This window comes from Fistularia commersonii, chromosome 34 (genome assembly GCF_037954325.1).
Source record: "Fistularia commersonii isolate RoL2024-O1a breed Wild chromosome 34, RoL_Fcom_v1.0, whole genome shotgun sequence".
Lineage (NCBI taxonomy): Eukaryota > Metazoa > Chordata > Actinopteri > Syngnathiformes > Fistulariidae > Fistularia > Fistularia commersonii.
The window spans coordinates 6,739,394-6,764,556 of record NC_141317.1 but is presented as its reverse complement, the minus strand read 5'-3'; the positions used below and the strand labels follow the sequence as shown (position 1 = coordinate 6,764,556).

General features: G+C 40.4%; 1 protein-coding gene across 4 annotated transcripts in view; it reads left to right on the top strand.

Moving 5' to 3' along the window:
• LOC147214425 (ERC protein 2-like) overlaps nucleotides 1-25,163 on the top strand; it is a 141,963-nt gene that overhangs the window by 74,936 nt on the left and 41,864 nt on the right. For 3 of the 4 annotated variants that reach the window (XM_086141664.1, XM_086141662.1, XM_086141665.1), the window contains one exon: nucleotides 21,847-21,994. In XM_086141664.1, the coding sequence (XP_085997790.1) occupies nucleotides 21,847-21,994 (148 nt within the window). Of the gene's footprint in view, nucleotides 1-21,846; nucleotides 21,995-23,977; nucleotides 24,108-25,163 lie in introns of those variants that run through there. The other variant, XM_086141663.1, reaches the window with a different exon arrangement.

The following is a 25,163-nucleotide window of genomic DNA, read 5'->3' as shown; positions in this document are numbered from 1 at the left end:
CACAAACTGAAGTATTTCAAATCTCAAAAATCATGAGAGAATTTTGATTGCACGCCAAGTTTCTCCGTCTCTCTGCTGTAATGTGGCATTTGTCAAGAAATCCAGCTGAAGCAAACCATGTGAAGCACGTTCCCCAGTGAACTGTGGCGCTTTCTCTCGGTGTGCTTTTTTATGTCTATGCATGTGTGTGTGTGTGCCAGAGAGAAAGAGACCAGACTCTTGGCGTTTCAACACTGTTAATGAAAGAGACATGAGGGGAAAAACATCATTTTCAATATCCTTTCACTGTATGCCGGGCTTCCTAGGTTCTAGTGCTAGTATGTGTGCATGCGTGTGTGTGTGTGTGTGTGTGTGTGTGTGTGTGTGTGTGTGTGTGTGTGTGTGTGTGTGTGTGAACGAGGGAGACAGAGAGAGCAAGAGGGTATGTGAGAGAGGGAAAGAAAGAAAGATAGAGAGATATGTAGAGATACAGCATGTCAATGTTTGATATTTTTGTGAATATCAAGTTGAGCGTCTGAGATTCCCCTCGCACTAAACAGTTTCCACCACAGTTTGTACGATCTTCATACACACACACACACACACACACAATCGTAGACACTGACACGGATGCTCACGCGTGGGAGAACAGGAGCTATACGCTAAAGTGTACGTAAAGGGTCTCAATGTGTAGGTGCCCTGGAGAAGTCATGTGTTTGGACATTTTGAATGGCCGGTCATTGAGATGTTTCCACCGTCTAAATGGGATAATACTACTTGCCATAACATTACAGTGGCTTACTGAACCTGATCCTCTTGTAGACACTGGTAATGTAGCTGATAGTATCTCTGTTTATATTCTAGCGATGGAAAATGATAATGGAGCTGAGAATGGTGGCAACAGCTTTGAGGATGATGCATACGGACACACGGGGTTGAGAGAAAAAAAAAAAAAAGGAAATCTTTGGAGGTAGAAAAAGGGGAGAGCTGATAGTTTGAGAGATGAAGGGAAAATCACAGAGTCATTTCTGGTAAGGCAGTAGAAAGAGAAAAGGCTGTGGCAGAGGGGTTAGGGGATAGGAAATAGTAAATGATGGAAAAAATAAGGATGATATATTGAGAGAGTGATTGATGGAGGGGGTGGTCGATGAGGAACGGGAGGAGGGGAATGATGGACGCGGTGGTGGAACAAAGGGAAACGATAGAGTAGAGCTGATGCGGGGTCGGTCTGGCTGACTTGTATTAGAGAAAAATGATACATAGAAAACAGAGATAAAGTGGCTGAGACGAGATGGACAAAACACAACGCCATATTGTTACAACTTCACCCCGGTCATCCATTCGTTCTCACTTCGATGTTTATCTCCAGAAGAACACATACTCAAGTATCCTGAAAACATGTATTATGTTGGGGTTACATTAATAAAGAAGACAGTAAAAAAAAAAGCTGATAAATATCAGTTATTAGATACATTATGTAAGCACCTGCATGATGTTGGGTACAGATATTCTGTAAGCAAAGTAAATTACCCCTTGAAGATTTGTATCAAGAACACACTCCCTCATTTTTCTACACAATTACCCCCCAAACTCCACAAAAGGCATGTTAAGTAGTCTTTTTTTTTTTTTTTATGGAAATGCAATATACCCACACCTGCGACCATGGGACATAATTATTTCCAAGTGTGGTCATCTATCTGTTTGTTGGCAAGTTACAGTAACCCGTGGCATAATGAAGCTTAAAGCAGCAGCGACATTATGACTTTCAAATCCCCGATGTAGACATCCTGTCTGCACTGCGCCTTCGCCATGGTTACGACTATTCAACACACAGAGAGTTTCGCTGTACTGGTAAGGTCATGTCCCTGCCCGCTGATCTCCTGGTGGAACCTACACACGCACACACTCACACATACTGTATACACATTTATAAATGCATTTACATTACTTTTTATTTGCGAGTCATTTCTCAGTGTGTATATATATATATTTATATATATGTATGTATATGCATGCAACTTTGCATGCAAATGCATATAACCACTTAAAGTACCTGCACACAAAGGAAAGCTGTGCTCCCTCATGTGATTTTGATATTATAATTCACACACATACTGTATTTCTGCAAATGCCAATTCAGTTACACCTTTGTGTATTCAAGGATTTGTCCTGCTTGGGCACATATGTGTCGATTCAAAGACACCCCCCCCCCCCCCACCCCACACACACACACACACACCTACACACACAGGAGTATGATGTTATAGTGTGATTGTTGTGACAGCCAAAGATGAGACATAGAAAGTGCGGTGTGTGAATTGAATTCTCTGTACTACAGTGATGAGGAGGGGCTGACCACACATCACCTTCCTCTTTTTCCGGGGAAGTTGTATGTACGTTGCCTCGTGGGAACTTGGGGCCATTCATCATGTCTGTCTATGCTCTTGTGCCCTCTGACACACATATTTACCTTCGACATGTGTCGACTCTTGGGCCAGTAGGAGTGTTATTATGTCAGGGCCTAGGCATGCACCTCCCTGTTCCTCCACCTCCTCCTCCATGAAATTTTTGTCAATGGGGGGCTTCATCCCATGGATATCCCAGCCTCTAAGTTCAGTACAGTATGGTAATGGATGATTTCTCTTACATACTAAGTCATCTTTAAGAGGTTTTCAGCTTTTATCAAAAAGGATCAACAAGGACCAAGGACCAGGCGCCAACAAATGAGCATGTAAATAATAAAGTAGAGAAGACAGGTGTAAAAAAAAGTCATGATTGTTTTATACTATGGAGAAATCAGAAGGAAATTCATCCAATTCACAGGTAACTTTTGCAAAAAATTTGACCTGCAATAGTTAGTTCAGCACTTTCCGTGTTTCCCGAAGACATAATGTCATAAAATATAAAAAAATGAAGAAAATCTAAATGATGGCTGTTTGAAAGTGGTTGTTTATAGCTGTTTAAAGGCAGAAAAAGTGTCACCGGCTATGTGCTGTTAAAGAATCAGTGAAAAGTATCCTGCGGTTTCATAGACAGGAGGAGCAGATTGAGAGTTTCTGCTGTTTTGATAATTGATGCAATGATTACGGCTGCACTATCAAGTTTTGCCCGTAAGTTAAAAAAATACTCACTTCTATTATCAATTAAACTTATGTCATTTGTAAACCATCTGTGCTGGTTATGACGTTTAATATGCATAGGGGATATACTGTGTTAGAACTGTGTGATAGCGAGTACCACTAGGTGTCATGCTCAACACAACTGTCTACTGTGAAAGCTGATACAGTATTTTATTTCTGTACCTCCAGCGTTAAAAGCACAGCTACCAAACAAACCAACTTGAATAAACCTAAGGCGAACTGTCTTTCCACAGAAGGCGGTTGCCAGTAACTTGTGAGCCTCATGAGCAAAAAAGCACCAAGTCTTCTCTGCGACAGCAATGAAGTGGAGCATGACATTCATTCTGCAGTTAATGCGTTTAATATGTGTTGCATTATATGGAGGGTAACTGTCAGAAAACAGCATCGCGCAGTTTGAGCGAGAGAACAAGATATATCGGGCAATGGAACCGGGTTAGGCTTTCATACGGCCCATCAAATAGCTCCTCTCAATCCATGGATTACATGCATGACAAGGGTAACTGCACCGTGCACGTATACCTGCACGGAAGCAAGCTCAGCTTTAGCGACCTGCCAAGAACAGCACAGACAGACTTTGTTGAGGCACGAAAATTTGCAGATAGGCATAATTGGAGAAGGGTAACGTCACGCTGAATGGAATTCCCAGTATATAGATTCTGAATCGATTGAATCCGGCAGTCTTTGATAAAGAAGCAAACTTCTAACCTTTTTTTTTAAATTAACAATCTACATTTTTGCCGATCTAACTTCGAACCTATTATATAAATATTAATCTCACAGTATATTCATAAGCTGTTCCATGATGAGATACATAAAACATTGTTTGTATTCACATATAAAACTGTGTGTATTGTACATCCAGGAATATAGGTGTATTTTTCAATTGCACTGATAAAGATCCTCCTATACCTTTAAATCCCAAACACCTACTCAGTCTATTCAGGTCATAAACATATTGGGACTCATCCCTAACAAATCATATATATTTAAAATGTTTGAGTTGAAAGGTATGAAATACAGCAACATTTTACAAGTTCACAGAATATAGCTAGTCGTGGCATTTATAGTTCTGAAATTCAGGATACAAAACAAACAGGGGGGAAAAAGAAACAGTGAAGGCTCAAAAAAATGTTTTAGCAAAAGGGTGGTTGGATAGACTTGGAAGATTCTGTCTGAGATTCTGTTAGGGACTTCAAGGCCATACTCAATATCTAAATGTGATTTTGGAGCTATAGCCGTGTTCATGATCTGAAACAAAGGTTGGATAGCACATTAACATGTGTGAATGGTTAATCTGATGGAAATGTCTTTCCACAGACTCAAAGAATGCCTCTTCCTGACCCTGATCCAGAAAGAATGGGACAAATTTGTATCAAAAAAAAAAAAGTTCTGGCTCTTGGAAAGTACATTCACCCTCTATCTGACTAACTCTTTGTCTGAGCAGGACGTTATCTCTATTCGCTGTCATTTAATTACTCTTGTCACACTTACGTCTTCCACTTCTTCTAAGTATTAATTGTTCCCGCCTTTGTCTTTTGGTCAACTTCTCTTTTGTTCTGTCCGTGGGCAGGTGGAAAAAGGCCTGGAATTTATCACACATACCTAATAATTACTATGACAGGAAATGGTCCTGAGGAAGTAGGTGCACTAGCCTTGCTAATTAGTGTCAGTCACAAACACATATATGTGTGCACATTCTTGCTTGCGCATATGCTCACACACACACATGTACGCACACACAAGAAAGCTAATTAGCAGGATTTTGACGGTGCAGAAGTTTAGGGAATAGTCTTGATAGTCCGATTGGCTTGAGCGAGAGCAAATACGCATAGTTTGCGGAATTGCATACATTTGTTGGATGCATGTGTATGTGCATGTTTGTGTTGTGTGTGTCAATTTGTGTGCGCACGCGTGTGTGTTTCAGTGGGTAATTAATTAAGTTGGCCCCGAAATCTGTAAAGACAGCGCTAGAGATGTCACATGACAGTGAGCAGTAATACCCTCCTCAACTAAAACGTAGCCCTCAGGGTCTTAAAAGAAGCAGATGGGGTCAAGGAAGGAGTGGTTCTTAACATCATTAGATAAACTAGATAGATAGACGTATGACAGAAGTACATTTTTAATTTTAATTTACGCTGACGGACATACAGCTCAATGGGTGAATATCCGGATGGTCTGAGGTTTTTTTTTTTTTTTTTTTTATTAAGAAGGTTTGAGTAATAATGGCGAAAGAATGTTAGGTGGAGGATTTAATAGAACTGTGTGTTATAGTTTGTTGGACACACTGGGTTGTAAAACAAGCATTAAAACAGCTGCTTCATGAAATGCCCTTATGGTTGACCATAATTGGCACATAAAGTGTTGTTATACCCTACAAGTGTGTTAGTGGAGATTACTGGGATATAGTCATACACTCTAAAGGCCTCTAAGCCTTCGTGGTCTGCACACACACACCTTAGCATCGGCCCTTTTTCTCTTCTGTATGCGTCGGTATATTCTTGTTGTTTATTCATAAGTTGCATGTCTAGGACTTTTCTGTGGATTGCTCTCTCTTCAACTCTCATCCCCCCTCCCCCCCCATCAAATTAAAGCTGAGTTCCTTCCATCTCTCAACAGCTTTAATATACATTCCCAAATATTTTCTTTTATTTTTTTATTTTTTTATCAGGTATGCCATTATAAAGCTCTTTGTACAGGCCAAATTTATCTGATTCTCAGTTGGATTTTATTGGCCTCACACATCTCTCAGTCTTGCTTCAAGGGGTTCACAGGAGGTTTTAATAGAGAACAACAGCAGAAAAGACCAATTCCCAGCATTAGGTTGCTCCAACACAGCACACCAGTCAGCATTCACCAAAGCAGCCGCTGGCGCTTTTTGATTGTGTATGTGTGTCTGATCTGGTTAATTCAGGGATGCAGGCCCAAACTGTAATTATCATTATGTGCTTCTCGGCAATGGCAGGAAACAGCCCAAGCAAGTTTGGATGAACGTGTGTATCCTCGCTGATGTGCACTGAATGGGTAAATAACAACATGTGCACACATGAATTTGTCTTTCTGTGCGTGTGTGTGTGCATGGATGCATGTGCGCGTGCCTTGGTATGGCACATTGAGAGGAGCAATGATTTGAAGAGCATGAACGCTATTAGCAGTGAAAGATAAGCGGATTGTACCAGTGGCTATGTGATGATTTTTCCTGCTCTTGTTTTGGCCCGAGTCTCGTTCTTTTGGTCCCTGTTAAATTGAGACATATTGGAAACATGAGTGCTCTCTCAAAGCCGATGGGTATCCAGACTTTAAAACTGGAAAGGAGATGAGAGGGAGAAAATTAAATACACGGAAAAGGGCACCGGGAGAGAAGAAAATAAAGATCGATGGAGTCATCGAAGTTAAGCTCATCACAGGGATTTCAAATCATACAGAAAATACCAGTTGCGCTACTTATTTGTGGAGAGAATTTAATCACAGCATCACAGTCACTTGTTTTTTTTCGTCTTCTTTTTTACAATATTAGAGTTGATTACCAAGAAATAGCGAAACAGAAGAGGAAAAACTTCACGGGGTGGTAACCACAGTTAAATTTATGTAGTCCTTCATCAATAAACTAGCATCGGTAAGATATAAAAGGCTTTCATGTGGGCAGACAGGCTGGTCACCACTAAATAAACAACACAGAAATCCTTCAGAGAAAATATTAGCTGGGGGGAGTGGAAGCCCAGATGATGGAACAGATGATGGAGATGAAAAACAGAAACTCAACAGTGTTATTCAGATTGTGGGAATGAGCGCATCCATTAATGTCTTCATGTGAGCGTAGAGCATCCTTTTTTCTGTCAAATTATCTTGCCACTGAACTCTAAAATTTTCATATATGTTCCTTTGTTATGGTTATGATGACATCCTCCAATATACATACCTATCATTTTGATCACACTTTCGAAGTCATGATTGGAATCAGAATCCGAAATACTCTATTGAATCCAGAATTGATTTAAAGTGCCGCGTGAGTCTGCAAAATCCATATTCTGTCGGGTTAGTGGATCCTTTGATATCTCAAAAGGATTAAAACCCAAATCTGAAATCACTCAAAAAGTAGCATTTACCTCAAACTCATTAAATCACCATTTTTTTAGTGCCTGATGTAATTACAGTGGCTCTTTATTTGTGGTTACATTAGGAACTGAAACCATTTATGAAAAACACATCATGTTTTTTCTTTCCCCTGAACTTGCAAGTAAAGGACATCATTATGAGGCCCCTAATCGTTCAATTGCATGATATTCAAATTCTGAATAGAAATTTGATATTCGAATTTGTTGTGAAATTCGTCAGTGCCAATAATGGTCAATGGGTGTGTCTTAAAGTACATAAAAGTCTCCAACCGATAAGAAGATATTTATAGTTTTTCTGTGCTGGACTGCCAATTAAAGTATGTTTACAGTACAGTATGTTTCCATATATATTTTTCCATCTACATTTTGACACTTAAGATGAAGACCACCTTATTAATTTGACATATATATATATAACGAAGGTTATAATAGATCAGAACAAAAATCTGTTTTCCTGAGTGCAAGTGTAGGATTTTCCCCATTTCATAAAGATCTTCCAAGAAGACGGCAGCGGAAAATGCTCTAGGACGTCTCCTCTGTGTTATGATAGCTTTCTGACAGTGACATCATGCATTCGATTTAGTTACGGACTTACATTTGAGTCTGTCCCAGTCCAAGATCAGGTAAAAGAAACAGAGATCGATAGCCCTTTAAAGCTCTTCATATATCATCTTTACCTACTAGACCAGTGTATTAAAACACATTCTTCCTCTATTTTAGTTATATTTGATAAACTATGTAGCCACGACCGCAATTCCTTCACTCAACTGGGTGCCAACTGTATTTTCAGTCTGTTTGTTAGTGACCAAAAGAACCTCAGTGTTCTGGAATGAAATCCTAGAAGGGAAATTTAGGAAAAGCAGGATGAGAGAGCAACTTTTACACCCACATCAAAAGTAACCTGAGTCACGGTGAAAAAATTTAGTTGAAATTTGAAATCAACAAACCTCAAACAACCTTCCTAATGCTCCCTCAGAAGCTCCGGCCCTCATAATTTTAGACTTGTTGTAACCAAACAGTGGCAAGAATAAAAATGCCAAAAGTGAATTGGAGTTGAATGATGAGAGTATTGACATCAAACAACCCACCTGCTACTTTGACAATAAAGTTATTTCTGACAGAGATTAAAGAAGCTACATTGTTGACTGTTGAAAATATCAATGATTAGTTATTGATTTTAAATACAGAGATGACAAAAAAAAATATCATCCCCTGAATAATATGCAGCTGTAAGGTTTTACAGGATTTTGGCATATTGCGTAGTAATATTCAGTGACACTGCGCACAATTGTGTTTGCACGTGTGTGTGTGTGTATGCAAGCAGCACATCTTGTAGGCATTAAACTAAATGTGCGCATCTGCTGCTCTTAAGCAATGTAATTTGAATGCAGAACTTACAAAAAATATCTCTCTTTATAGTTAACAACGCTAGATGATAACTTTTAAAATGCGGGTTCTCTCACGCTCACCGGTCTGTTCTAGCCTCAGGTGTTCGAGTTAAGCATCTGCTCAACCCAAAATGCGTGTATTTTGCCCTTAGTCACACACGCGATTGAGTTAGCGATGTGGTACGCATGTGTACCCAAAAGTCAAACACACACACAACCCTCACAGCTACACAGTCCTCTATTAAGTTAAAAAAAAGAGTTGAGTGTCTTCTTCTAGTGCAAGGGCTTTTATGTGATAAGATCGGCTCGGGGTGCTCTCCTATGCAGGATTCCTCTGCACATCAAACAACAGTAAACCACATCACAGAGGCAGGAAGAGCTTAGCTCCATTAGCTAGCCCATAAAGAACATGTGTGTGTGTAACAGGAGAGCTACGCTAGCCACTACAAAAGGTTTACACACATAGGACAAACATTCTGAGGAATGCAGTCCCCAGATATACTCACAAACGGAGGTGCATTTCACTGCTTGTACATATACAAATATATGTGCTTGCACAAAGTCACGACTGCGTCGAACAATGGGATGCATGCACACACGCACACCACACGCATGTATCTATAGCAATACGCACGCATTTGTGTGTTTATTCTATCAGCTTAATTGTATTCCATTCTGCATTCCATACATTCCAAATGGATCTTGAGTTTAACAACGTCATTTGATAGAACAAGTGGCAAAAAGTATATCTTGAAATAATGGCTTGGTAACTTAGTGACATGAAGCAAACAAGAGTAAAGGATTATTTTGTGGCCAGATGGGAATCGTTAACTTTATTAGTACCCAATTGGTATGACATATAGCATGCACTTGCCCACGCACACGCACACAAACACGTACACGTACAGAAATGCAGTGATGCACCCTTTTGTATGCACATGGTGCGCACACACACGCACACACACACACACACAAACACACACACACACATACACATGTGCAATACATGTCAAAGTCTGTCTTGGCTTGTTTTTTTTTTTTTTTTCTTTTTTTGCAGAGCATGTAAAGAGACATCTCTGTTTTAAGATTTCGAGTGACAAAATGCCAAGAGACACTCTCAGTTCATTGAGAGAGACATAAAGGAGGAGAAAAGGTTGACCCAGATTCAGTTTATCAGTTTTTCTTACAATGATTCAAAACAGATTTGCACCATGTCTAAATTCCGAGCGAGATATCACCCTCTATTCGGCCTCGAGAGGATCTGATTGAAACTGGATGTACATCAGTCACGCTGTTGTTGGCTCTGCCATGAGAGGATGTCTTAATCATCTATGCAGGAGTGAGTTAACAAGAACTGGAACTCGTCTACATTTTGCTATTCAAACTGCATCAGTCCACAGTAATGTTTGAAAAAAAAAAAAAAAAAAAAAATATATATATATATATATATATGTGTGTGTGTGTGTATGTGTGTCATAATATTTTGAAAATTCATCTTTAACTGTGGAAAATAGAGCACACCTAGCTGTCTGCTCAGCAGACGTGATATACATTTCTCCCAAGTATTAGTTAGTCTGTCAACATTTGGTATTCTGTCTCGACAACTTGCTTGTAATGGTGACAGTGCCATTCACAGCAGAGGCAGGGGACCAAAGAAATGTTACACAAGATGTCTGGATAGAGTGGCAATGCACATATCGGCCCCGCCCTTACTGATTTGAAGAATTACACTTCTGGTGGATGGTAAGGGGGAAACTGGGTGTGCAGAAAGGAGTTATGCACTATGGCAGGGCCTAATTGCTTGCGGCTCCTGTTGTGTGTTTAGCTTTGTTTGAGCATGTCCAATATAACCAGTCACAAGGGAGCCTCTGCCAGAGCAAACACACACACAAACACTGTGCTGAACCATAGAGGAGGCTTTTATGGTGTTGAAGACTTTAGTAACATGACACCGAGGGCAAACACTGAGTAATAAAGCAATCGCGGCACGTTGTTTAGATCCTCCTCCTGGCACGGTTTGTTTGTCAGACTCAGAGTGTCTGGGTTTCCTGACATCAGGCGTCCTGGCATATCACTTTGGGAGAGCAGTACGCAAATATGGATGCACACAGACGGAGTCATAACAACATCACGTGTAAAGAATGAGCATCGGTGGATTTATGTCCAGACACATGCTCGTGTCTATCTGTGTGCGTGCGTTTCTGTAGGCATCTTGGCATGTCAATCCTAGTGCGATCCCTGCCAGTGTTTCCAACCTCCAAGCGGCTCTCTTGTATCTTACTGCATGACTGCAGATGAAAGGGCAATAAACATTTCTTGCTCACTAACTTCTATTTCTCCCATGCTCCTTTTTTTTTTCAAAATCTCTGCCCTTTGACGAAGTCAGATTTTCATGTCAAAATGTTTGTACTTGAGCCTCTACCCTACTTAGACGGTTCTAATTTGGATCTTGTGTAGATTCAAGGTGGTCTTCAGTCCATCTTCCGCATGAAAGTGAAAACTGTTAATGTGCACCTTGTCATCTCAGTGGCGCTGTAATTGACCCGAGTCTGTTTAGAGTTGTAAGCGATGCCGTGTGTTGTTTCGGCTTTTCTATGACGATCCTTGTACTTTGTCTCAGTGTTTCTCCTTTTTGAAATCAGTAAATGCAAATCATACAGTACCTCTGTTTCTGTTCCCTCTGTTGTTGGATCGGACAGCGACAAGACCCGAGAAATCAGGCAGGGGCGTGATAGACATGAAAATTTCGATGCCAACATATAAAACAGCAGGGGCCACAGGAGGCCCGGAATTGTTAGTTAGTTCAATAGTTAAAATGTTTTTTTTTTCATTCCTTCATGAATAATTGGACCAGAGCAGTGATCTTACTGTACATGTAAAACGTGCCTGTATATGGTTTTATTTGCGATATGCGGAAGATTTTGGAAATCATTCATTTAAAAAATATGTAGCGATTTGAGCTGGACGTTCACAGATAAAAAAATGATTGTAGAAGTTATTTCCAAAAGTGCGTGAAATTTTTCCGCTTTGTTCTTGAAAAAGCATTTTGAAATTATTTAATACGTCTATCCATTTCTATAGCATTTATCCCACACACAATGAAGGCCTTAATGTGACATATAACCATTCACTCTCTTATCATCCATATGGCCAATTTGGAGTTTTCAATTAACGTTCTGTGGGAAGGAGGTCGAGACCATACAAAAACATGAAGTGAACACTTGCATGCACAGGGAGAGCATTCAAACTGCACACAGAGAAGCCCTAGTCAACCATTTGATTTAATCAGGAAACCCTCTTACTGTGAGGTGACAGTGCTAACCACTGCCCCACTGCTGTTATCAAATCCAACTGAAATCTAATTATCTATCTGTTCAAAAATACATATATCGTGTACCCTTTTTGTATATTAGTAAAATAAAATAAGAAAAATGATTTGGGAAAATCAGCTGATGACGAGATACATTTGATTGACAGCAACTCACTGACTGAACCCAAACTGTACAAACATGATCTACAAGTTACACGCCATGGGCACTTGTTAAGTTCCCATTCAAATTTATCACCAATTTTACTGATATAGGAATATAATCGGTTAGTCCATCAGAAAAATCCCCTCTCGCTGTCCCTTTGCCACAAAACCACACCTTTTGACTACATATCCGACTTCCATTTGAAGAATACAAAACACTGGAATTTTGGAGAGACACAAAATCATTATTAGTTATTCAACAGAATGATCGCTGTACCATTTTTACACGTTATTTATACATTTTGAAAAGCGAGAAAGCTGTCCAAGACAGAACTGCAGCCTTTTAGCTGCCCTCTGCAATGCAATACTTTGAAATATACATGAAAATGATGACAGAGCACAGCCTGGGACCGATTGTCCTACAGGAGCAGAGTGAGAGGACCCTTAATATAAACATTGTCTTGAGAGATATTTTCGTTTAGATATTTATTAATCAATTTCAACGGCAGAAGGCATTCCCTGTGACACACACACAAACAGATGGACACACACACTGTTTCCAGTAGAAGGAGTGAGTGGAGGCCATTGTTAAAATAACTGTGATGTAATCTACCAAGGGAGCTTGCCTGGCTGTGTATGGGTGTGTTATCTATCTGGAAATCAGTAGGTCTGTCAGCAGCATCAGACTGCAAACTACCACTGGGTTCCTTATTAAAAACCAGACGTATGCTGGAATCCACACAGGTGTGTGTGAGGGCAGTGTGAACAATTATCACAGTTCAGTAAAGTCTGTGTTTATGTGTTTATGTTGCCTGTGGATCGGTTTATATTTGTCACATTTTTGTGGGAAAGAGCCAGACTGCAGACAAAACATAACAAAGGGGCGAAAGGAAACTGGACTTGGTCCAGTAAAACAGCTTGAAGCAAAGAGTAGAAAGGTCAACGTGTGTGTGTACTCTTTATTGTGGTGATTACAATGTACACAATTTTGCTGTTTCATGCATGCATGTGCTTCCAGCTTCTATTTCCATAAGCCTGTAGAATTTATAAACATGCTGATATATAATCCTTCAAAAACAAATAATGTCATAGTGACCAGAGTCAACATATATTTAGTCTTTCTTTTTAATGGTAAACAAATTTGCAATTACTGTACTTGACTCCCACGGATATGTGTTTTTTATTCAGAATCCAAACCAAACAAGTGAATGCAAATATAAGACGAGCTCAGTGTAACAGGGGCATGATCTGTCTATGCTACTTTCAACATACAAATTAACCAGATTATAGAGCTGCGTCGCGTATATATCTGCCTCTGTGCGTGCAAGAGAGAATGTGTACGTGAGAACAGCGTGTGTGTCTCCGTGTCTGCTACATGTGGGTTCAATGCTCTGATGGGATCACAATCTGCGAGTTTATGACGATATTAATTTTGACTACGGTCAGAGGTATGTTTCAATCAAAGTATGCATTTGAGCTTGTATTGCTAAGGAAATGATAGGGAGTTTTTATTTTTCGTTTTTTTTTTTTTTTGTTTTTTTTTTATCATTGGGTCAGGTAGTAATCATGTTACTCTTTGATCTCGTGATCCTCACTGATCTGTTTAAATATACCGCAGACCTGTCCAGACCTGGATACAGCTTCTCTAATCAGCACCCTCATCTAGCCCACAGTGTGAATGCGTGCATGGATGTGTGTGTACGCGCGTGTATGTGTGCGTGCATGTGTATTTTTTTCACTTGTATTTTTTTTTTTGCTTGCGTTTTTGCCCAACACGCTATAAAACATTTCGCAGCTTTTAATGAAGCCTATGTGTTGGTATGTGGTCACATTATGTTTGTTTGGCAGACTGTTATATGAGCATGCAGTTCTAACATCTTCTAGAAAAAAAGAAGGGCTTCTTTATTTTTTCTTTTTTTACTTTACCTGCTTCATGTAAAGTTACATCAACAACTTATAGACTTCATAGTGTTGCCTCATGCTTTCACACTATATGTATAATGTTTTAAATCTGCATTTTCCTTGCTAAAGACTTCAGAAGATTTCTCAACCCAATGACAGTTTTGTACTTCTCAGCACAGCTGAGCTCATGTGGAAATAAATACGATTGGCTGATCGAGTGTGGGGCGAATGTTAGTTTGACCTTGCTTGTCCCTCACACACTGACGGGAAATGGACTCATCCGAACTCCAAGGAAAGCTATAATTCTAAGACTAATACGGGCCAAAGGCGAGTGCACACATCTTGTCTCTCATGCACACATACATGCACAGTCAGCTTGCAAACCAAAGTCATAGCCTTGTTGTAGTAACCACATTAATTGGGTTGTGTAATTGTCTGGGCTGTTTCCCGCATTGTGGGAAACAGCCCGTACAGATCTGTCCCTTTACCTCAAACCACTTTTTAAACATGGACTCCCATCGTCATGACAGTGCTGTCCAGGAAATAGCTTCACATGTGCGTGTATGTATGCTTTTGTGTGTGTTTGTGTGTCTGTTGTATCTGTATGTGCATGTTATTCTGTGATTGCCTGGATATATGTGTGTGTGCGTGTATGTGTGTGTGTCCGTGGCTCCTTTAACCTTTAAAGGAAGTGAGTGTGGTGGCCTCCCATTCCACCGCATGTCAGCTGTGGTTAAGCTGTGGTCCACTGCCAGGCCCTACATTTGGAACACAGAGAAAATACACCAGAGGTACTCTCTCCCACTGTTTTCTGGACCCATCTTTCATCGGTTTTTGTGTAAATGTGTATTAGGTGTGTGTGTGTGTGTGTGTCCCTTCTTTTGTGTGTACTTGTGGGTGTGCATGGTGTCTGTGTGTGTGTGTGTGTGTGTGTGTGTGTGTGTGTGTGCATACATATACTTGCTTGTGTATTGGTACATACATGCATGCATACATGTGCAGGATTTTTCGCATGCATGTGTATGTATGTGTGTGCGTGTTATTGCTCTGCACTACGTTGTACTCTTTGCCCCTGATATTTTAAGGCAGTTTGGCCGTATGTCATAAGTGTGTGCTGTATTTCCAGGCTGCAGTTAGATGACCGAAGTGAGAGAACCAGTTTAGGACAGAAAACGCAGGAGGAATGGAGAGAGAGGAAAGCAAGGCGGGTAATTGAAGGGTTCAGGGTAATACTTAGGCCAAGGATGGCTGTCTCAACGTGTTTGCATAACCTCTTTGAACTTAATATTTAGGCCCACTCGAGAGTGAGTGTGGGGCACAACAGAATCAAATAGAGAATGATAAAAGAAGAGAGAAGGTGAACAATACTGCAGGACGAGGTTGAGCCGGTTCTATTCTCTCTTTGTAAGAGTGACCGCAGTCTTTGATTTGCAAAACAGGAGCGTGAAGGACCAATGGAACATGGATGAGAGATAGAGTGAGTGAGAAAGTGAGAGACACAATAAAAGATCTATAGCAGTTTGACAGAAGGTTTTTTTTTAATTTATTTGGTGGCATGTGGTGGAATCTCTTGATATAAAATTATAAGACTAATGGTCCTGGTTCGCATTAGTTCTAAAAAAGGGTGTATTACTTAGCCTAACTAAAGAGGGAACCAATATGTGCATCATAATGGTAGTAATGTTCTGATAATTCCTTCACTGATTTTGAATTTCTCAAATACTTATGAATTTTTAATACATTTTTGATTCCTGATTTTCTGGTGCCTACTCTAACGACCTATTGTTTGTTTGTTTGTTTATTACGTTCAAGATCCATTTTCTTATTTATTAACTACAGCTTTGGGTCAAAACAGCAGCATACGGCTTAAAACCAAAGTGCAGTTTTGTCTTGTTGTTTTGCATAGTTTGATCTTGGCAATTCCCATCCCATTGACCACATCTTCTAGATGTGGTGATGGGGAGCTCTGTTGGGATCACAGTCTGTCAAGGGCAATGTAGCTCATAACTTTTGTGTGTGTGTGTGTGTGTGTGTGTGTGTGTGTGTGTGTGTGTGTGTGTGTGTGTGTGTGTACAGTATATGCTATGTTTGTATAAGTTCCATTGTCTGCATTTCGGCCATGAAGCAGGGTAGCTCAAGCTCCCTTTTGGAGATACTGTATACAGTGTTGCATGGGACACATACTATCTGAGAGGGGGTGTTGGTGTGTTCAGGAAGCCAATCTGTACGATGTGACTGAAATGCAGCTCATTAACACGATGTTCCCTCGAAGTTTAGGGCCAGAGCTTGGCTTTTTGGTCAAGGCTGTCTGCATTCTTGATGTAGACAGCTCAGACAGCTCTGTAAATTAGGTATTGACTTTAGCATATATGATATGGACATAGTGTTGTATTTTGTGTGAAATTCCAAGCTTACAGAGTAAAGACCAAAAATCATGACTGCGCACACATTCAAGCCATCATTGGCAAATTAGCTTGCTCCACATATACAGTATATTACTGGTTAGGTTACAGCAAGCCAATCATACAGTGCTCCTCTGTCTACAGCTTAGTATACAGTACTTTGTAAGCATAATCTTTACATGCAAGGTGCACAGCACCTTGTCAGTTTTGGATTTTGAGGGCATTTGTGTTTAAAGCTTATGTATATTCTGGCCACCCACCAAGAGCCTGCAGTATGTCTCACCCATGGAGCACAGGATTTGGTTTTGTTCTCTTTACAATTGAAAAGAGTAGCTAAGTGCATTTGTCTGCGTGCACACACACACCCACGCACACGCATGCACGTACACGCAACACACACGGGCACACGCAAACTCATAGACTGCTAGTCCTGCTTGCCGTTCCTCTGTTTTTGTTCATCCAATGGTTCCCCCTCTGCTCGTGGAATGCAGCGGTGGCCGCCTGGTCCTGCTCATCTATGGGAGCGCTCAGCCATCGTCCCTCGTTTCTGCGCTCACTCTAAACATTTGGCTAGTTTTGGCAGATTTGTTGATTTTTGTCCCTTCGTATTTTCCCTCCTGTTGCTGTAAAACTGATACATACTCTTTCAATTAGACACCCCCCTCAACCCCTGGTCAGAGCACTTGTGAGGGTGGGAGTGAGCTGAGTAAGAGGGTTGTATATTTTATTAGTGAAGTGAAAACACACACAAACTGGCCCAGTTCTGGGGGAACCATCTGTTGTCATGGATTATTCCTGGGATACTGCTCAAGGTTAGCATGTTAAGTTTAGCATTCTTGCTTGAAGCTGAAGATTACCATGTAATATCTAAGTTAATATAAGCGCTTAAGAGGAGTATTGGAGTTGACGTGAATTTCCATACAAGAGTGGCTTTAGTTTTATTTGTGGTGTGTATGGCTAAATGTTAATCCAGGCAAGCATACAGAAGGAAGTGGGTAATCGGTGGATCTTCGCCTGGAGCTGATTCTGCCAAAGTTAGCCAAGACTTGGACCTCATAAAAATAGAATTAACCCAGTTTGAGAGTTGAATAACAGTTTTAGCATCTCAACTGGCTTTGTAGTAGGTTTATGAAATGTGGCCAGAGTATGTGTTCTATAATGGAAATAGATATTTTCTACCTCCTTGGTTGTAAAGAGCATAGTTCCAAGTCCATAAATAATAGTGTCAGTCAACCATACCCGATTCTCATGTCCTCTGCTTGCTCTCACCACAGGCCTCTGGTCGTATTTAGGGGCCCCTGGCCTTGTGCCACACCTTCAGACACTCACAATCAACGTACGACCATAAAATGGCCATGGAATGTTTCTGCAGAGCTGGACAGTTAAGTGGAAGAAAGGCATGATCACAAACTAGAAGAACTTGTAATGGATGTTCTGAGAGCTGATATTAGCAGGCTCCCCATGTTCCTGCTTACAAAATACATCACACATGCACAGAGGACATGAAAGCACAAACATGTGCACAGACAGGCCAACGTGCACGCGCGGCATTTAGGGCAGACAGTATTGATGGTTCCCCCAGGCATCTCACGGACGCATCTGTTTCTGTCTTACTGACTCTCCACAGCCATAATTTCAAGTAAGTCATAACACAAATTATAAACACATATCCCTCAACCATGACGCCTAGGAATAACAACATGAAATGTGCTGAGCTGATTTAAGGTTGGCTGGGACTCTTAAATCTTTACCTTCTCGACCCCCGCCTTCCTCCTCCTCTTTCCTTATTTTTCATGCAGAACAGGTAGCAGTAACTCTTCGAGTAACGAATACCTTTCTTTTTCCGTTTTCATCTTTCGGTGCCTCTTTTCCTATTTTAGTTTTACATATTATTGATTCATCATCTATAGAGTGTGTTCTCCCCTCCTTAAAAAACAGAATATATCTCCTCTAATATCCTCTTAGTATGAGTCCGTGTAACCCGCCAGGGTTCATTTCACCGGATGACATCGCCGTCCATCATCGGCGGCTCCAACACCAAGATGTCTTTGTCAAAGGCCTATGTCTTCATTTGTCATCCCTTTGTCCCAAATACCCCCTCCTGTGTCATTGCTCTTCTTCTCCTCCTATCCTCCTACATTTTCCTTCCCATCTCATCTCCACTGCTCCCCCTCCGCTCCGCTTCATCTTCCATTGCACAGTCATGTGCTTTAGTCATCCGTCTCCCACCAATGTAAATTTGAGGGTCTCAATATGTCCAAGGGACCATGAGAGTTCAATTGGAATCACATGTTGTAGTCAAGCTGATAAATTTGCCCATTATAAATAAGTTGTCAGCTCAGTCTAGTTTCTGCAGGGACTTGTATGCTCTTTCATGATCTTGAAACTAACATAAACATATGTGAGCATTGTGTTTATGTTGTCAGCCCAAATACTGTTATCTGGTGGAATAAAAAAAAAAAACTGAAGTAGATGAGATTTTGACATCACAGAGTCGACAGCAGGATTTATTTGTTCTTTTATTACAGAACCTTGTGACTTCTCGGTGCATGGGGCCTGACTTTTATGAAGACTAATCACAAGCATGTCATGAATACAACTTTTCATTGTCACCCTTTTAATCAGACAGGAAATGAAGATAATCCTTTGTTTGTCCAGGACATGCCAAGTCCAAGTTAAGCAGGGAGGAGACAAGAGAGGAAGGGGAAAAAAAAAGAGATAGTTTAGCCAGTCATCATCAGCCAAAAGTCAAGAGAACAAGCATTTGTCAGCATCTGGTCTTGTGTCAGGATGCGAATGTGTGACACACAGAGTACTGTATTACTAAATTCTGTTCGAACAAGAAATTGACGCACAAAAGTAACATCGCAGTAATGCATGTGAAATTTCCACCATTGTCATTGACTCAATCAGTTCCTGTTTGCTCATCCATCCTTCCACTGTCTCATACTATACGTAGACATACAAGTAGACATACAAGTGCGCACATCCACCCACACACACACACACACACACACACACCCAACCACACACACAAACACGCAGTGCAAAAACAACTACTGATTAAGAATGAGGGTAACACCGTCGACTGGCTGACTACTTCTAACAGAAAAAAAAACGTCATTGTTTTAGGAAGACATCACTCAGCAGAATTCTGCAGAGGCACTTAGAGGCACTGTAATCTTCTGTGTTAAGAGACTGCTAGTTATTTAACTTGTATCAAGGCTTAGTATTTACTGTAATTAAGAGTTTACTTTTTTTTTAAGTTTGACTTTGAACACTCAAGGCTGAAATGATCATTTTATATTTGGAAGTCTATACCTGTACTAAGATACTCCATCCCACAAAAGGTTTGAACCTACTTGTCACTGGACCTCAGATCTCCATCAGCCCCAGATGGGCTACAGTTGACCAGTAGCTGACGCAACATTTACATCATATTTTTTTTGTTTTGTTATTTGTAGTTAACTAAACATGGGCAAGTTAAACCAGTCCCTTTCATGTTCTACCATTAAAACCACAATTTAATGAGTCAGTCCTTGACTCAGCAAAGAAGAGAGCCTGTGTTTGTCTTCTACCAGCACGCTGCAGCTGTTCATTTGACACATTGTTTATGAATGACGACACATCGTAGAGCATTCCAAGCCCATATATGACTTTTGTTCCTCCCAACTCATCACACACACACACACACACACACACACTGAGAACTAAATTAATATATTGAAATATTATCAGACTTAAATTGCATAGCTATCCCTATCCATAGTCAGACCATGGATCTAATATTGGAGGTCATTTGGGAGGGATTAAAAACAAAAGAAAATCTGTCATACTGTTTGTCCTTTTAAACTGAGAATATTTCCCTATTTTACATTAGGGAAGGTCAAACTGAATAAGCATATAGTGTAAACCACCTGCTCTTTCATAAGTGTAACTGAGGTCCGCGAGTATGTGTGTGTTCCCTTTACGACGAGCATTTTAAAAGAAAATACCAACGGAGGTGTGGGGAGACGAAAAGTGTCATCTCGGCCCATTTCTGTGATTAATGGTGTGATTAGCTGCTTCAATCCACACAAATTCACGCGCACACAAATAAAGGCACAAATGGGAGCGAATATTTGAACACACAAACACACAGCAGCCTATTAATGGTCTTGAATGGGAGAATCAAGAATCCAGATGCGGTGTATAGATAATTGTTCTAAAAACACCAAATGTGGGGTCCCAGAGCAGCAGGACTTTATTCTAAGTTCAGCATGTTTATTTTTGCAATTGAGTTATTTCTACAGGGACTTAAATCATGGAATAAAAACACTTCAATGCAGGTCAATTTTTAATTGAGCACAAAGAGTAATTTGAATGTGCTCTCCCTCCTCCTTCATCCCTTACCATAACCTCTGAAAAACCCACAAATTGCCTTGCCTTACCTTACCATGCTGGTTTAATGCCTTCATCACTACCTCCGCCAAAGAGGTCATGATTTCTGTTGGTTTGTGATTTTTTTTTTTCTTTTTACTTTGGCCTTGGCATGTTGCTCTCTTCAGACAACTCTTCTAGTTACAAATGTGATTAAAAGCACATGGCATCCAGCCATGTTGTTTTTTTTCTAACTTCTCTGCTATACTCTAATGTGAGGCTTCCTGTGATGATCATTCAAATGAACATTATGGACTGGGCTGATTACAGAGAGAGAAGCCTTAAATGCCACTGCACACTTGCTTGTTATATCTTTATGTATTCTTCTAATGTTCCCTGTGTCTTCTGTTCTTTTTTGATAATGTTTTATGGATTGCCTTGAGACAGTTGCAAAAGGACAGGTAGTGGGTGTGCTTAAGTATCTATGAGAATCAATTTTGCTTCTGAATGTGTTTATAACAGCAGGGGGAAGGAATTACATTTGACCGTAACACTCGATTTACGACATCCTGCTCCGAGGATAGTCATCACCGATCCACCGCAAAAGATGCAGACATTTACGCAAAGCATTCTTGTGTTTTGTGGGTGGATATTTGCATGTCTGAGTGTGCATGCTTGCGTGTGTTTCCTCCACACCTGAAGACAGTTATTTGCGCTGTGTACACATATTCACAACACACACAAACATTGCAGTAACAAGCACTGACATAGGAAATATGTCATAACCCCCCCGTCTGCTCCATTAGCTTCCATTACATTATTACATGCCCATGAGTCACATTGAGGTAGTACTAATACTGCACTTAAACAACCACTTCAAAGATGTCTGCTTCCCTTCTGTGGACTGTCTGACTTAGAAATGGCGAAGTTTGCAGTGATATCTGTATACACACAAATGCTGAGTAACGACTTTGGAACTGATTGTAATGATAATCTGCCCATACATACCATTAAAAACTATACCAACATTCTGATTTTATATTTGTGCTTATTGTGATACTATTTTCAAAAAATGTCACTTTCTCTCAACAGGCAGCAAGCTTTACTTGCAGCCATCAGTGAAAAGGATGCTAACATTGCCCTGCTGGAGTTATCTTCTTCCAACCGGAGGAAAGCCCAGGAAGAAGTGATGGCGCTTAAGAGGGAGAAAGACAGACTCATGCACCAACTTAAACAGCAGGTACATGTCCATCCACCATGTGATCTCAAAGGTATTTTATCTATCAACTACCAGTTCATTAAATGTGCTGTGCCCTTGGTCTAATAGGTGGACTGGTTTGCACAGGAGTCATCCATTGCTGTCTCACAGCTGTTCATGAAAGTCATAAAATGCAATCTGTTGATAGGTGTGGACATAAACACCCAGTATCTTTCCCAGCAACTTTTTAAAATTCCATTCAGGACCTACAAATACCGGATTGTAGTTTTTATTATTATTAAAACACGCAGTAGGTTAATGTGATACCTCGAGCGTCTCTGACCGCAGGATAGGCAGATTAGTTACAAGAATTTTATTTTCATCGTGTCCTACTCTCACTTTGTGTTTGTACTGCATTTAATGGATCACGCTTTATAAACACATCTTTTAACATTTTTTCCCCAACTATAGGTCCTAACTGTGTATCACAGACCTAAACTAATCTCAAATGTAAATCTGGTATTTCGTAAACGGCTGTGAGACTGGGTCTGACACAAGTGGAGCCTTGTTTATAGTTACCATTTGGTTGACATTTTGGTTGTGTTTATGGATGCAGTACAAAAAAAGTTCAAACTTTTGAACTCTTGAACATAAACCTTTGTTTAAATCAAAACAGCCTAGTGGGCAATCTTTTCAATTGTAAAACAAGTTTTAAACGAACAAATAAAAGTTAATAATTCTGGCAGTAAACATAATTGACTTCCCTGCCTCAAAAAACATAGTTATTGTATTCAGCCATCTGAAGCCAAACCTGAAAACGTGAAAATCTGGTTCTAAATTCGGGTACAATAGAAAACCAGTCATTAAGGCCCTGTTGTAATCAGACGCATAATGATATGACGCACTGCAGTCTGCGTATCATTAATGAGACACCAGCAGATATCTTCTGGTCAAAAAATTCACCTAAGTACTCATCCTCCCACACTCGTGACCTCAAGTGCTCCATGTGACTAAATTCTGAAAACAGTTTACTGATCATTTGAGTCTACTGAGTCTAAATGGGTGACTGCGTTAACTTCAATGCTAACAATAATGGGCCAACAGCTGGGAGTCCTCATGCACAGTCTCCTGAGTCAGTGAGGCTTCTGGGAAACATGGTGCATTTAAAATGCCAACAGATGCAGTGGCGGGGTGTGCATTTAAGAGAGAACCTGTGTTTGTTGTGTCTTGTAAATGGCAAGGTGTTCTTGGGGGGTAGAACTTCATTAAAGGAATTTCAAGGAAAGGCCATTATCTGTTTATCGCCATTGGATGCGTCATGTTTTCCCGTTGGGCAACCAGCATTTACAGTCCACCTGATGATGTGATGAGCTATAATTGGAACGATGTGGTCCCTGCGCCTTAAGCTAAAAACAAAGAGGTGGAGTTGGATTGTTGGCTGGGAATACGCAAGTTTTCTTCCTTGTATCCTCTTTATCATGCACTGTACGCTTAATTGTTTTCTGAAAGATTATGAGACATGCATGGATATAAATTCCTGATCGCACCCCCACTAAGTACAAGGTGTTCCTGGCAAAGCTAAAGCTACCTAACATCGGGGCACTAAAAGCATTAGACTTCCATTTTTTTTTTTCCAAGAGATTGGAACGCAAGTACTTTCCCCCTGGACTCCTTACACTACTGCAGCTCCTTTCATTCTACAGAACGTGCTCTCTGGAGGTTATGTTGCCAAACAGGACACACACCCACCCCTCTGTCTTCTGGCCCATTGACACACATATCAGGATAGGTTGCCTACCTCAGGTACCAAACAGCCAATAGTGGAAGGAAACTGACCAGGAAATGCCATAGAATTATGTGACTCAGAGTCTCCGAGGAGAAAGCTGATCTGGAGACAGCAGATAGATTTACAGATAGCGGTTCCCTGTCTGACTTCTTCATATTCAACTTTTAGGGCATCATGTGCATTTGTGTTTCTGTGCAAGCGGGCGGTCCAGATAAACTTTCCCTTTTTTTTTTTTCCAGACAGCTTGCTACCCTTTGAGGATAAGCCATACTCTCACACTAACACACACCCACACATGAAAAGTGTACTGTTTAGACATCCTGAGGAGATTCAGAACAAATGTTTCCCCATGTGGGAATTGTCCGAGTGGTCCCATCCTAGTGATGAATTGCTAAACATCAGCGATGCTTTGAAGTCGAGAAAACATACATTTCTAATTCTCCGAGGTAAAGGATATTTGGTGGCTTTTTCTCTTTTACCCCACTCACTTTGGAGGAACTCGAGTATCCATCCTCTCCTTAAAAGATCATACGTGTCTTTTCAAAGGTGTGCCTTTGGGAATGACCTGTGTAAACCAATCTTTTTAGAGCATTTCTGTGTTTTTTTTTTTTTTCAGTCACATCATTTGCCCACATACAGTATAGGCCTTCAAGTAGATTCTAGAAAATAAAGAAGAAAACCATAAACTTACCATAAACCGTCTATTCGCTGACTGATCTTGCAATTAGCCTTCTGTTTCACAGTAATTTATCATACATCATCCACGATTGAGGGATAAGTCGTTATTCAAAAAAGGGATGATTTGATCCTGAAATGAACCTCTCCTCTCCTCTCCTCTCTCCTCCTTTCCTTTCCTTTCCTTTCCTTTCCTTTCCTTTCCTTTCCTTTCCTTTCCTTTCCTTTCCTTTCCTTTCCTTTCCTTTCCCTTCCTTTCCTTTCCTTTCCTTTCCTTTCCTTTCCTTTCCTTTCCTTTCCTTTCCTTTCCTTTCCTTTCCTTTCCTTTCCTTTCCTTTCCTTTCCTTTCCTGTACTGTTTCCCAATACAAGTAGTGTTCTGGAAGTTTTTTTTTGTATTTTTTTACACCCAGGCATGGAGGCCATTAGCAATCTGCTTTTGCAGCAAAACCAACTAATTAAATCATGATGAGAACGTGCACATTTCACCATATCTTTTTATATACGCAGACCTCCTACTTACATGAACACAATAACATAATTAATAGAGTGAAATGTGTGCATTCTCCATGTACATCCATATGGTGTTTCATTCAACTGGTTATCTAAATGTGGGCTGTCCTGACTGCATGCCAGACTCCCCAAGAGTCAATCATGACTTTCGTCTTTGGTATTTTTGTTTCAGCTCAATAAATATAAAATGCGCCCATACAGATTTACAGTACATCCACTGTAAGACTTACGGCCTCAA